General features: G+C 43.5%; 1 protein-coding gene across 1 annotated transcript in view; it reads left to right on the top strand.

Moving 5' to 3' along the window:
• The window catches only part of EYS (eyes shut homolog), a gene marked incomplete at its 5' end in the record, with an annotated part of 1363978 nt that overhangs the window by 1289855 nt on the left and 58731 nt on the right, over positions 1 to 15392 (top strand). Inside the window, 3 exon segments of the mRNA XM_079781621.1 lie at positions 13679 to 13767; positions 13769 to 13852; positions 14680 to 14824. Of these exon segments, the coding sequence (XP_079637747.1) occupies positions 13679 to 13767; positions 13769 to 13852; positions 14680 to 14824 (318 nt within the window).

The raw sequence follows: 15392 nt of genomic DNA on the forward strand, positions 1-15392 counted from the left end.
ATTTAATGATTAATATTAACCACACGATTTGAAATTATCTATTCTACATAAAAATCTTTGATCCAAATCAGTTTGTTTTTCATGGTGGTACTAACTCCACATTTAGGTGTTCTTCTTTTCTTTTTAATTTTTTTTTGTCATTGTTAATCCTCACCCAAGGATATTCTTTCTATTGAATTTTTAGAGAGAGTGGAAAGAAGGGAGAGAGAGGGGGGAGAGAGAGAGATACGTCAATGTGATAGAGACACATTAATTGGTTGCCTCCCACACTCACCCCGACAGGGTCTGGGGATGAACTGCAACCCAGGTATGTGCCTTTGACCAGGAATTGAACCCACCACACTTCGGTGCACGTGCGGGTGCTCTAACCAGTGAGCAAACCGGCCAAAGCTAGGTGTTACTCTTTTTTTTTTTTTTAGTTGTTATTCTTGTTTAGTAGCCTCAATCTCTGATCTGAATACTGGTTGTTACTATTAAAATTACCATTCCATATGCTGCTTTTATCTTCCTTAGTTTATAGATGCACAAAGCCACAGAGTTTCTATAATAACTTGAAATGTAAGCCAACCTCTAATTCTGACATGGCTACATAAGAAGGCAAGAGACCTTCATACCCCAGCACTGATTATACTCTTCCCTGAGTCTCCCTAAGCTGCCCACCAATTTTTCCAGACTTGGTTCTCATTGAACTCTCGGGACAAATTACCCTCATTTCAGCTTGAAAATGTCTCTCTTGACGTGTGATTTTAACCCACCCTGACCGAATCCTCTTCCTATGCTCCTGCAGGCATATGTGGCATTTCCTTCATCATCCCTTCTTCCTTTCCTACCCCACACCCTTATATTGTATGTCCTGTGGTTTATTCTTCTAGAAATCACCAGCATGTCCAGCAGTTCACAGATGAATACGTACGTTAGTGTCCTCTCCTGTGTCCCTCCTTTGGGACTGGCATAAAGATTCTGCTCCAGCCAGAAACCTAGGAGGCACCTGGATATCCATCTCCGTTTCTCTCATTTGACAACGACTTCCTGGGAACCTAGATGAGACATTCTTCAAGGTGGTGGAGAGACAGTAATGAACAAGATAGGCAAGGTCCTTGTCTTCTCTCCATGTTATCCCCCATGTTCTACCAAATGCCATTGCCTGTGCATTTTACCTCCCCATTCCTTTTTTTTTTTTTATCTTCTCTATCTTCTTTCTTCTCCTCATTGCCCCCAGCTTCTCTGCAATAGCCTCCATTCCAGTCCCTCTGTCCAGTCATGTCCCTCTTCCCCTCGACTCTCCATTTTGCTCCAGGGGACCTAACATATAAGTTCAAACATTTCTTGCCCAATCAACATGCTTGATCATAACCTATCACCCAAGATCTTTTGCATAATTACACAGAGGTTCACCCATCCCCTTTGCACAATCTGTGTTTCCTTCGATCCACTCTCCACTCAGCAGGATTCGTGCATGTGTGCGTTCTGGGTTGTGTGGCGATGTCCTTGCTTCTGTGCTTTTGCACAGGCTGTTCCACCCTCCTGAGCTAGGCACCCTTCACTTTGTGCCTCCAAAACACTTCTGTCCCGTAAGCCTCCGCTGAAAAGATCATTCTTCTTTGAAGTCTTTAACTGCCAAGAACATTTAAGACTTAATCTCACTGCAGTTGGCTGGTAACAATTACAATGTTTTACTATAACTGTTTGGACCTCTTTGAGAATTGTACCATGGCTTTTCTTTCTTATATCGATAGTGGCTGCCACATATAGGCACTCATTACAGTTTTTGAAAGATGTAATACCAAAAAACCAAAACAGAAAAACAAACAAACAAAAAAAACCCTATGGTCCCCATTATTCTAAAACAGGCGTCCTCAAACTCCGGCCCGCGGGCCACATGCGGGTGTTTCTGCCATTTTGTTTTTTTAATTCAAAATAAGATATGTGCAGTGTGCATAGGAATTTGTTCATAGTTTTTTTTAAACTATAGTTCGGCCCTCCAACGGTCTGAGGGACAGTGAACTGGCCCCCTGTTTAAAAAGTTTGAGGACCCCTGATCTAAAACTTACAATCAATGTAGGGAGGCACAACACATCTGCTTAAAATTTTCTTAATTAACAATCCTCACCCAGAGGTCAGAGACCCTGTCTGGTACTCACAGCACCTGTCATAGTGTCTAATGCATGAACATAGGCATCACTGAAAGAGAAGAAGTGCATAAGTGATGGAAAAGATGACATTCAGAAAGTAGACACTCCATCCAGCTAGGACAGTCAGGAACTTTGTTCCCTTTCGTGTGTTTCTCGTCCTTTCCTTCCATTGCAACCAGTCCTCTACAGTTAGTGCCACTGCAGCCTGGCTGCATTCCCAGTTCCGTTCTCCCCTAGCCTGGGCCCAGCGAACCCCCAGCCAGCAGCTTTGTAACAGGCGGTTTATTCCACCCGAGATCTGTCACTCCCATTCGCTCCACCTTCACAGCTTCCACCTGCCTGGGAGACTGTTCCAGTTCATCACCTCTTCCAAACTACCCATCATGCAACATTTCCTAATGAATTTGTGTCTCCTTATAGCTTATCTACACAAAGCCTGTGTAGAACTTTCAATTTGCATCCCATAAGTTGGTATCTAATTGTATACCGTTTTGTCATCCACAATCCCTACTTTCAATCATATGAAGTCACCATTGTCATACGTCAAAAACATTAGAATAACAACAATTTCATCATTTTAGTCTTGTACCTCAGCAAGATTAATCTTAAATTCTGTTTGGGCAAGCCATGACGTCATGACTTCAGTTTTCTTTTGTATCCGTAATTGCATCATTCACATGGCACATACTGAGTGAGAAATCAATAATTACCTGCTTATTGATTCTTCCACTAACAGAAAGACTCTGTAGACAAGCTATCCTGGTAGCTAATAATACTGTGTAGACATAGATTAACCTGGATTATAGTGAAGAAGTTAGGACCTAAATAAAGCGGGGAGGGGAGACATGTATCACTGTTTACATCATCGAAATGTAAGTTACAATCTGAACATTAGCCCTGGCCAGCGTCACTCAGTGGTTAGAGCATTGGCCTGTGCACCAAAGGATGGTGGGTTTGATTCCTGGTCAAAGGCACATACCGGGATTGCAGGTTCAATCCCTAGCCCCAGTCAGGGTGCTTTCAGGAGGCAACCAATCAATGTGTCTCTTACACATAGATGTTTCTCTCTCTCTCTCTCTCTCTCTCTCTCTCTCTCTCTCTCTCTCTCTCTCTCTCTCTCTCTCTCTCTTCCTCCTCCCCTTCCACTTTCTCTAAAAATCAATGGGAAAAAAATATCCTTAGTTGAGGATTAACAAAGCAAGAAATCTGACAATAGCCTGTATTAAAAAGGTATAATGTCACAAAGGAATATTTCAGAAAAAAAATCTATAACTTCATGATCTATGTGCCTAAGCCCTTTATGCGTGTAGCTTCCTGTCAGTCACCAGCATGTAAGTCTTCTGTGCTGCTGTAATTAGGAAAGATCACCTCATATTTCATGCCATCTAATTTCTTGTTTGCTTCGAGCCCTTAGTTATTCACTATACTACAAATAAGACTGCATAAATATAGCTTGATGTTTTTCTGTGGAAATAAATGAAATGAATGTCATCCACAGAACGAAAAAAGAAAAATGACGAGAGGAGTGTCACAAAATCCAATCAGCTCAGCCTGTTTTTTTATAGAGCTGTAGTATAAATCAGGCAGAAGGAAGATCCCTGATGAATGAGAGAGCAGGCTGCAGCCAATTCCTTCATATAACGCCTCTCCCGATTCCACAGGCCGAGGCATTTTGTAAACATAGCTGACAGTAGATGCTCATATTCCATTTTTTTTACAACAGAAAAATGCTCATTATCTTCTTCTGTAATCACATCAGAATGGACTGGAAATCGTGAAAATTTCTTCCTGACAACCTCAAACTACCCAATCTTAGTTTTTGTGAAATTAAATATCTTTGACTTCAATAAACTAATTCACTTTGCTGACTAAGAAATGTCTAAGATTATCATATTTGACCAGTCCTCAAACAGGGTTAAAAATGACAAAAATATGTAGATCCTCACACATCCCCTTCCACTACCACCCCTTTTTAAATGTACATGAAGAGTGAATGCTCATTTAAGCATAGTTCAGTGGGGTAACCTGGGTGCCATGGAGGAACATCCAGAGGACAAGAAAAAGATGAGGGCCAAGTACGAATCAGTAAACTACAGCCCACATTTGCACTATTTTTTTCTACACTTCCAGGAAACACATATGGTTCCATCTTATGGAAGTTCAAGTTTACCCATAAACTGGTGCTTACATTCCTTGTTTTCATGGTCTTATCTCGCACAGCAGACAGCAAGAGAAAACCAGACTTTCTACTTTTACTAGTCTCAGATCCTTTTGTTCAAGAAACAGAAAAATGTGGGCCCTCTGTAGCCCCAGGAAATGCATTTTGTTCCATTTCCATGTGCTCTGAGCACAGCATGGCATGTGCTGTTACTGTCACCCTCAACCCGCAGTCTGCACCAGCACAGCTGGAAGTCGGGACACCATCTTGATTTGGCCACATGCAGCAGCCAGTTTACGCTGCCCACATTTTAATAATTGAATCCCTTGAAGTAGACACTACATGGTCTCCAATATACACAGTGACAAACGAAGACACGTCATGGACATGGCTGTGTATGGTTCTGATGCTTTCAAAGCTCTGGAATATCCATCGTTTAATGGTTCCATCAACATTACAGGAAGCTGAGTACCGGCCACTGTGATTGGAAGCCGTACAGATCTTAGAATCAACAGACTGTATGCTCCTTAGGAGTTCATTCAAAATCTCCAGTCATCTTAGATTTTGAGCACCCACTAAAGCAGAGACTGTCACTGACTATGGGGTAAAAATGGCTCAAGTGTCTAGAATCCTATACCACTCAATATGTACTGTTCTGGTAGGTGAGATTCCATTCAACCTAGATATATTTTTCCTTTGCATCCCTTTATCTTTGATTCTAATTCTCTAAATGTCTTCCATTATTTTCCTAAAATCATTCACACTTTTCTAACTCTTCATTCATATTGACTAAGCTTTCTTTCTACACTCTGAATATACCCTCTCATAGCCATGAGCAGTCAACTAAAACTCATCTTAGTTTATGTTAGTGTCTCCGTGTCAGCATCCTTATACCACAAAGTCAAGAATATTTGATAAAATGGTAGTTTCTGTCTTTCAGAAATCTAAAAGTGTTACAGATGCTAGAACTATACTCAAATATTCCCATGACGTGTGTCTGCACAAATAATGGTTCTTTCAGAAGGGAAATCCCTCTGAGAGTCAGGAGCCACCCAGCAAGCAGATTCATGAGATGGGAAAGGCAGAGCATCATCTCATGGCTCCTCGCCCGTCTTTTCGTTCACTCGGGATGGAAAGGAGGAGGGGAGAGGCAACACCCACTTGCCACTTAGAGTTTCTGAATCCATTTGAAAAGATCTTTTAAAACAGTAATTTATTGCTAGAGACAATCCTAGGAAGTGTTATTATTTCCATTACCATATTTTCAAAAGAAAGAAATAAGAGGATGTGAGTGGCCAGAAATTACATTAGCACAAAGGCCAAGATTAAACACTCAAGTCTTTGTAGTACCTGGGACTCTGCTTACCTCGGTTGCAAGTCTATTATCATTTTTAGAGGGGTAAATTAGATGTGACACATGACATTATTTTACCATATTGGAAGAATAGTTTGAAGAAATAATAAGTTACATTCACTCTTTCTCTACTAATAAATTGACATTTTATTCTATATTAAATACTTCAGAAAGATTAATTTTTCTTTCTATTGGAATTAAAAGATTGTTGGATCAGCAGGATGAGAGTTATCAGGTTTCTCTCGTGTTAAAAGTCACAATATAACCTTTAACTAGAGGGTGCTGGAATACACCTGGATTTCATAGTGCTGCCTATATACATTTTTTTTCTTATTTTTTTTCAATTATAGTTTATATTCAAATTGTCCTGTATTAGTTTCAGATGTACAGCAAATTAGTTAGAAAATTATGTGCTTAGTTAGAAAGTTATGTAAATGTTTTAGACTCCCAAAATGCTCCCTCAGAACAATCCAAGGAACGGCCCGAACCGAATGGTGCTGAGCCCTCGGGGAGGCTCCTGAGAGTGAGCTTCTGCCTCTTCCCAGCTCGTAGTCCTGATTTCTGAGGGGTTCTTCCGCACAGACCAACTGAGGCACCTGCATGTGCGGCTCCGTGGTTTACAACATACAGTGATTGACTAGAATCAGTGGGAAGAACAGCTGGACAGGTGTGCCCAGAAATTCCCTCCAATGCACGGGCTTGAGTTAATTCTTCTGTACTTGAGTCTTATTCTTCCTTTTGCGATCTTCATTAGGAATCCATGGCTCAAAACTTTAGCTACTCTTCTTCAGGTCTTCCTTCAAGGTAAAGCTAATTACTTATACTTGATTTGTTGTTGTTTTTTGTTTGTTTGTTTGTTTTGTTTTGTTTTTCATCAGAACTCCATTACAATTACCATGAGATGGCAAGGTTACTCACAGTTCTGTATATCTTTTCTCTTTGTTTCCCTCTTTTTTCTCCAGGTCAAACTGACCTGTGTGATTTCTCCTGGGCTTACTATCTGACACCTTTGATACCCTTCCTCACTCCTATATAACTGATTTCCCCTTCTTGTCCATACTTGCCAACTAAATCAGAGACAATACTGACAAGGCCCAGCCAAGTTGGAAAACCACTGATATAAATACTAAAACCTTGCCAGGCCGGCTTGACTCAGTGGTTGAGTATTGACCTATGAACTAGGAGGTCATGGTTTGATTCCCAGTCAGGGCACAGGCCCAGGTTGCAGGCTCGATCCCTAGTGTGGGACATGCAGGAGGCAGCTTATTCTCTCTCATCATTGATGTTTCTATATCTCTCTCCCTCTCCCTTCCTCTCTGAAATCAATAACAATATATTTTTTAATACTAAAACCTTTAGGTTTAAAAACGAACCACAAGCAAACAATCCAGTAAATACTTCTAAGTAATTTAGGGAACAAAATGCCATAAACTTAACAATGATCACCTGCTTGTGATGCAAGCATTTAATTTTATTTTTTTTTTCTCCAAAGGTTTTATGTATTTAGGACCTATTACCATCACCACCACCCAACCCTACTGCATCAGACAATTCTAAGAACCATATGAAACAGCCTGGAATGGTCCAGTGACTCTCTAAGCCTTTTTCATCTTTCCCTCCAGAATATCCATGGCTACCAGTACATCCTTCACCTTCCTTATCATCACCATTTTTTATCATCGTTACTATCACTACCATCCCTCTCTTTGCCTAGACTAAGTTCTTGTTTCATTGCTAAGCACTGTCCTCTGTTTGTGATGAGACCAGATGCTATTCTGACCACTGCATCTCATCTCCCACCAGACCATTTCCTCTAACCAACATTATGGGTTGTTAAAATGCTAAGCATGGTTCACCACAACACACCACTTCAAAGCTCTCTGCCTAGCAGGAACTGTAGAATTCAGTTATGACTTGTCTTTCTAGCCAAAGGGAGACCAAATTTGTTTGTTTGTTTGTTTGTTTGTTTGTTTGTTTGTTTTTCAGTACATTCTGAAAGAATTTTTATTCACTTGCTAGATCTCATTGCTCTTAACTTCTATTCATCTAGTCATTTCTTATTGTTTCCTTCCTCCCCTTTTACCGCTTGCACAACATAATTTCTCTAAACCCTTCCTTCTTAGCATCAGCGGATAATATCCAACAACTATCCTTTGCTTGGTCAAAAAATATTCTTCCTACACCTGGTTTCATTAAGAGTCATTGTGGGTTTGTGCTCTGTGTGCCAAATGACTTAGTTCCAATTCTTTTCATTTAAAGAAAAAGAAAAAGAAAAAAGCAAACACTTCATTGTACCATATATTTCTCAAAGTTACTCAAAGAATAATGTTCTAGCAAAACACTGAATTTGAGAATAAAAGTAGTGGATAGCATTGGTGGCTGTTTGAAGTAAGGCATTGCTTATATTATTATGCGTTAAGCCAAGAAATTCCCATTACAATAAATTACAGGATAGTGACATGAGATGTATAAATGGATGGTAACAAACTATAACTTCAAGTCACTTTACTTGATCTTCATGGTTGACTCTCCAAAGATTTTTGTTGGGTCAGAGTAATGCACTGAAGCAAGGAAGACTGCTATAGCTTTAAGGAAGGAGAGGGGGGTGGGAAAGGAAAAGAAAAATTCTACTCCAAAAGTTAACTGGGACCAGATGTGAGCTCCTGCATGGGGACCAGCTTTGTATTAGGAAGCAGGGGAGAAAGTGGAGTTCACAAAGCTAAGGGCAGGCCACAGTGGAGAGGAAAGGAATAAAACAGGCATTTATTGAGTACCTGCTATGTGCTAGGTCACCACGTGCTGATATGTACTATTCAATATCACTGAATCCTTGGGAAATTGTTAGGAGATATGATTGTCCCCCTTCTTCCTCAGAGGGGAGCACCCGGGAGAGCTGGTGGAAGGAGGTGACACAGCTGCAGTCAGACGCTTGCCTCCCTTTCTCTGCTGCACGGGCGTGGGTTCTGCAGGCACGCTGTCTGTCTCAGGGGCAGGCCCAGCCACCCAGCAGCTATGTGACCTTTCGAGGCACCCGTGCATCACCATCACCCCACAAACCTTGTAGACTTCCTGCCCCCACGAGTCTGTGTCTCATCTACTTACAGTCTCCCGGCAACCTCAGATGCACAGGCCAACTTAGTTTCGTTTTGCTCTTCTTTCCCGGTTGGCTTTATAAAGGCAACAAAGGCCCCCCTCACAGACGACGACGTGCTCTGTGGGGCCCATTGCAAAATGAAAATGCAGGGCTCCTTGTTCAGGAAGCAGAGGAGCAATGCCATTAAAGGTACGAAAAGCATTTTGCTTTCCTTCGGTGGTCTCTCAACGTTTTACAGTGCCTTTTCTTTATTATTTATGTGAGTCCACATTAGGAAGAATTAAAATGTGAAATTGTGAGCATGAGCTTTACCATTCGTTTTTAGATTGTGCGACGCTGGTTTGAAATGCACACCTGAGAGCTTTGCACTCATAGGCAGGGTCACTGAAACCGCACAGCTGGTAGGGCACCGCTTGTGCAGGCATCTGTGCTTCTCTCTGGTCAGAACAGCAGAGGCGCCGCCTGGGATGGTCAACTGTGTCTATTCCACCCCTTCACCCAGGCACATCTGTCCACACGACCTTCGGCCTACTATTGGGTAAGGAAGGATGCAAAGGAAAAACACTAGGGACTTCCTTCTCTTTCCCTTCCCCTCTCTGCCATCCTTTTGGGTGTAAATAATTAGCTTATACCGGGAAACGGTGGGAGAAGGAAAGGAATGCGAAGGTCCTGGTTATTCGTGTTTCTTAGACCACCATTGCCTTTCTGTGCTTGAAGTAGATTCCGGTTCAGTTGGAAAGCATGGCCTCTGAGAATTGTCAGCACTCTTACCGCCTCAGCTGTTAGAGGAGCATGCTTGTCTTGCACTTGGTGGAGTCTCCGTGAATTCCCAGGATTGTGGGCATTCTGTTCCCATGGGATATCACAGACACTACATGTGAATAGGGTGGCAAGCAACAGCCAACATTGTATCTCTGATCCACTGTCCCATGGACTTCACTTTCCAAATACAGTGCAAAGAATTTCAAGAAGTGACAGCAGAGCGTTGAACCAAGGACAGGGTCCTTCTGAGCACAGAGCCCTGTGTGACAACATAGGCCACATGCCCTGGCCCTGCTAGGGTTATTAACATCAGTCGAGCTTTGTGTAAAACCAGATGGGGAGCCTGCTAATAAAGTATTTCCAGGACCTAAATTCAAGGATTCTCATGTAAATTCTAGAATCTGTATTTTTTATAACATCTCTGTGTCGTTGGGATGGACGTCCAGGTTTGCAAAACACCCCCTAGAGAAATTCCAAGCCCTTGAAATATGTCCACCTGCCCTAGCTGGTTTTGCTCAGTGGCTAGAGCATAGGCCTGCAGACTAAATAGTCCCGGGTTTCATTCCAGTCAAGAGCACATGCCTGGGGTTGTGGGCTCAATCCCCAGTAGGGTGTGCGCAGGAGGCAGCCGATCAATGATTCTCTCTCATCATTGATGTTTCTATCTCTCTCTCCCTCTCCCTTCCCCTCTGAGATATATAGATATAGATAGAGATAGATATAGATATAGATATAGATATAGATATAGATATAGATATAGATATAGATATAGATATAGATATAGATATAGATACACACACACACACACACACACACACACACCTGGAAGGCATAAGTCTAGAGTGGAAAGAGTGACAAAGGGAAGGAAAACAACCCTGATAGAGCCATGGGTTGTAAATAAATGCTAGCACCATGCTACAAAGGCATGTCTACGGTTCCCTGTCTTTGGACATATAAGAATTGGAAGCAAAGAAATGTGGATGTGGAGAAATCTGGAGCCAGCTTGCTCCCTGCAGGCTCAAGACCAACCATCCCACATAGGGGGCAGGGCGGAGGGAGATGCTGTCATCTGCTTGGCAGTCTGATTGGCTCCCTGGCTCTCTGATGCCCACCCTTGCTCTGTAAGCAGGGGTATCTGTACACTGACGTCGGCCTCTTTCCCCAGGCTGCTCCTATCCGAGGCCCCAGTCCTGGGACGGACCCTGCCTTTCCACCTGGCTCTTTCAACCAGCTTCTTCAGAACCACCTTCAACTTCTCCCTCTTCCTCAACTCTTCACTCCAAATGGATCTGTTCTTTCAAATTTTCCTTCCAGATCACACACCGATGCCTTGTCTGCTCCCTTAGCCTCTGCTATTGCGCTGAACAAGGTGAAGGAGAGAGAAAGACCTGCAGGAGGTGTAGGGAGGTGGGCTCCCTAAGGCACTGGAAAGCAGAAGACAGAGACATCATTTAGACACGTTTGAACTCTGCCTCTGTTTTTCTGGTGACTCTGCCCTAGACCCTGCCTTGACATTCTTTCTTCTTGAGTCTCTTGAATAACCTTCCAATGAGACTCCTTTCTGCCTCCATGTCTGCCCTCAACATGGCTTTGAGATTCCTCTAAAATCCAGCTCTAATATAATTCTCTTATTCAAAATCCTTTCATGGCTCCTGAAACTCTCGAGAAAAATATTTAAATCCTTTATTGTCCGATGTTAGGCCCTTAAAGAGACGGCTGTTTCTGCCACAGACACGAAATGCCAACCAGGCCCAGCGCTCAGCGGGTCTGGAAGCACCTGTTCTCTGCCCCTCCGGGGCTTCGGCAAGGTGCTTCCCTCTGCTCTGAGCAGCCGCTTCAGCCCTGCCCCTGTCCTCATCCACCAGTCAATTCTTGTTTGTCGTGTTATGAGTTGGCTAGAAACCAACTTAAAAATCACCTCCTTTTCAATTTCCTAACCCTCCTCCCCACCCCGTCTTAATAACCATCCCCCATTACTGCTTCTCCTCTGCTCCCCATGGCACTTGAGACCAACCTCCTGTGTCCTCGCAACCAGGCTGTGAGGACCTGGAGGAGAATGCGGTTCCTGCAGGAAAGAGGCTGTCAGCAACTGGGGGCAGAAGGAGTGGCAACAAGACCCAGAAGAAGGGTGGTGCGAATAAATCTGCTCTCCCACCACCTCACAGCTCAGTGGGCAGAATACCGTCCCATGCCTACCCCTAGACCATTGGGAGGACGATTCAGATGCCCACCAGAATTTCTCAAAAAGACTACCACTCACAGCCCACAGACAACTCGCTTATCATTCTCCTCTCCAGCCCTCTCTCCCTAGGACTTCTACATCTCACCAGCTGCCTGAGAGACTGTCTCCAGTCTCTCATGGAGGTTTTCTCCTTTCTGCCTAACCGCCTTCCTGAATCTATGCTTCCTCCTGGGAGCTCTTTACACTTTAAATATACAACCCAGCTGACCTGGTGCAGCATTGCAGGTGGAAAGAAATCATGAGAGAAAGAGAGGAGAGAGAGAGAGAGAGAGAGAGAGAGAGAGAGAGAGAGAGAGAGAGAGAGAGAGAGAGAGAGAGATTTGCTATTTGTTCCCAACGTGCTTAGTCATTGGTATGGCATTTAACACAGTGGCTCTCCACCTTGGCTGTATATTAGATTCACCAAAGGAACATCCAAAAATAACTCAGCTCAGGGCCCAGGGAAGAGTTATTAGGAAAACAGAGGCAGAGTTCAAACATCTCTAAATGATATTTCTTTCTTTTTTTTTTTTTTAATCCTCCCCCAAGAATATTTTTATAAAGAGTGGAAGGGAGGGGGAGAGACAGAGAGAGAGAAACATTAATGTGAGAGAGGTTGCTTCCACATATGCCCCAACCAGGGCTGGGGATCAAGCTCTCAACTGAGGTAAGTGCCGGAATTGAACCTGGGACCCTTCAGTCTGTGGGCCGATGCTCCATCCACTGAGCCAAGCCGGCTAGGGCTAAATGGTATTTCTGTCTTCTGCTTTCCAGCACCTTTGGGAGCCCACCTCCATACGCTACCCCATTCCTGCTGGTCTTTCTCTCCTTTACCTTGATCAGCCCAACAGCAGAAGCCAAGGGAGCAGACAAGGCCCTACCCTTAGCATTACAGGAGGGGGGGGAGGGGCTGTACATATGATAACAAATTCCATCTATGTCCCAGAACTCACTCCTGCTTTTTGCCCTGTGATTAAGCCTTTTCTTTCTATGAGGTCCTTACATTCTTCTTCCAAGCAGAAGTCCTTGCCTCGATTCCCTACCTGCAAGCCTCAGTATGAAGGTCTACAAACACACCTTTCAGAAACTGGGGGGTGTTTTTTGATCCCTCTTCCCTGTCAATAGATCTTTTGCCTCCACCTAGTTCTAGAAGCTCAGTCTTTACCTAGGTGTATTCTGCCACCTACCAGTTCTTCACCACCTGCCAGGTCTTATACCCTTAACCATCCCGGCCTTCCTAATGCCACCAAAACTACTGCCGGAACCTCTCCCTGGTGCCTGATGCTAAGTCTCTCTCAACCATCTTCCCTTTTCCTATGGGTCTCTCTTAGCGGTACCCTGAGTTCTCCGGGCACTGGGATTCCCTGTGCTGGAGGGCGCCCTGCACTAATGGGGGAGAGAGAGAGAGAAGGACACAGAAGCAGCCCGCCTTTCCCTAGTCGTGGTGGCATGGCCAAGAGCTTGTGCAATAGAACAAAGATAGCATACCCTGAGCAGCTATAGAAATAGATCTTCTTTATACTCCCCTCAAACCATGGAGAGTATTTCAAAGCTAATGCTAGGTTATCTCCATCGTTTGAATCTTGTTAACTACCAGAGCAGTTTTACTCCAGTAGAAAGACCTACTCATTGTACAGTACACACAGAATTTCACCCAGACCAAAAAAAAAAAAAAAAAGCTTTTAATTCCAACTTTTTAGGTATTAATTATATCCCTGGGTTGACGAGAATCCTGATGGCTTAAAAAGAAAAACACCTCTTAGTGCTCAGACAGTTTCCGTGGGTATGTATGTAACTGTGGGCAGTCAGTCACACACATACCCGAGTGCCGATGAGAGGCTAGACGTGTTCAAACTCCCTGCCCTGCTCTGTAACTCAGAGGCAGCCAGTGAGATGAAGCTGGCTGGACTTCTCAAAGTCCTCCGATGAGCGGGCCCCATGCATCTTCTCATTGCAGGGTTGAACAGCGATGACTTCCTGGCAGTGGGTTTGCGCAACCGCCGCGTGGTGTACAGTTACAACCTGGGGTCCGGCATCGCAAGTATCAGCAGCGATCAGCGATCCTCTTGATCTGAGCCTTGGGATCCACACGGTCCATCTGGGGAGGTTCCTCCGAATGGGCTGGCTGAAGGTAAAGAGTCATCCCTTCGTCTGCCCCTCGGACTTCTCAGTGCCAGTACTGTATTTGGTCGGGTCTGTGCAAAGGCCAGAGGCCGTGCCACGCGTCCCCACGAAGTTCACAAACCAGTGCACAACGTGGAGGACCAGAGGGATGATGTCAATTAAGTGACACGGGAATAGGTAAGGGGGGGGGGGGGGGGTGACTGATATAAATAAGGAGAGAGGACACATTCAGAAGATGCTTCCCCAAACAGGTGACGTGTGAGCCTAACTTCTAATAAATAAGAGTTTGGGAAAAGAGCAGCCGCCAGTGTGGATTTCAAGAACGCAAGTAGTTCGGTTTGGCTTTCAGGTGAGGGGAAGCAAGAGATGTGATTAGAGGTAGACAGGGTCTGTACCATCAAAGGACTTAGATGTCACGCTAAGATTCCATCTTTATCCAGGGAGCTGTGGAGAAGGACTGAGAAATTTAAGAAGGGGGTTGGGTACCATAGACCATTTCCACTTTCGGTTAATTGACTCTGGTGATTGTATTGAAAATGGATGGGAGAGGGAGGCAAGGCTAGATGGAGGCGGACCAGCAGGTTGCCGGCTCCTAAATCTTTGAAGAACTGTGATTTTGAGTGAAATGCAAAACCACCACTGCTATATTAATATATCCATGGTAACAGACACCAGCAGAGAAGCAAGGAATTGAGTGGTGAAGTGCTTATTTCCTCAAAATTCAGGTCTTTGTCATGCCAAGTTAATGGGAAATAAAAAAGAGTATCTTAACAGTTCACCCTGGGGAATTAATTCCTTTCTTAATAGGTTTTGATTTTTTTTTTCCTTTTGAAGGTAGATGATCATAAAAATACATCCATCATCTCCCCAGGAAGACTGGTTGGTCTCAATGTCTTCAGTCAGTTTTATGTAGGTGGCTACAGTGAATACACTCCAGATCTCTTGCCAAATGGAGCCGATTTTAAAAATGGCTTTCCAGGTAAGGCATGGATGATATTTATACTATACCTACTTGTTTCAAAATTTGTAAAAATAAAAAACGTTTAAAGAGTATACTTCTAGTTCCCAAACCAGCAATTTGGATTGCTTTCTGATTGGACTTGATCAAAGTTTGATTTTAAAGGAAAGCATTTATTCTTATTAATCACTTACTACCTATGTGCTAGGTGTTTGGGATGTTTCAGTAGAAAAAAACACACACAAAGGTTTCTATGCTTGTGAGTTCACATTCTAGTTGGTCAAAAGAGGGAAGAGATAATAAACACCACATATAATAAATAAGGAAATTATAGAGTGGTATAAGGTGATAAGTTCTGTGGAGCAAAAGAAAGGAAAAGTCGAATGTGAGTGGTTTTTTATATAGGGGGCTTTTTAATATAGGGTAAGTAGTGTAGACCTCATGGAGTCACAGTGAAAACTGAAATTCCAGCCCACTTTGGAATGTAGTTGATATAAAAGATGAGTGACAGACTGCAGCCAACTAGTCCATACCACCAAGGTGTGGTCCCACTGAGGCCACCAGAAGCCAAGAGGATTAAGACCCAACT

Source organism: Cnephaeus nilssonii (genome assembly GCF_951640355.1).
Source record: "Cnephaeus nilssonii genome assembly, chromosome: 9".
NCBI classification, from domain to species: domain Eukaryota; kingdom Metazoa; phylum Chordata; class Mammalia; order Chiroptera; family Vespertilionidae; genus Cnephaeus; species Cnephaeus nilssonii.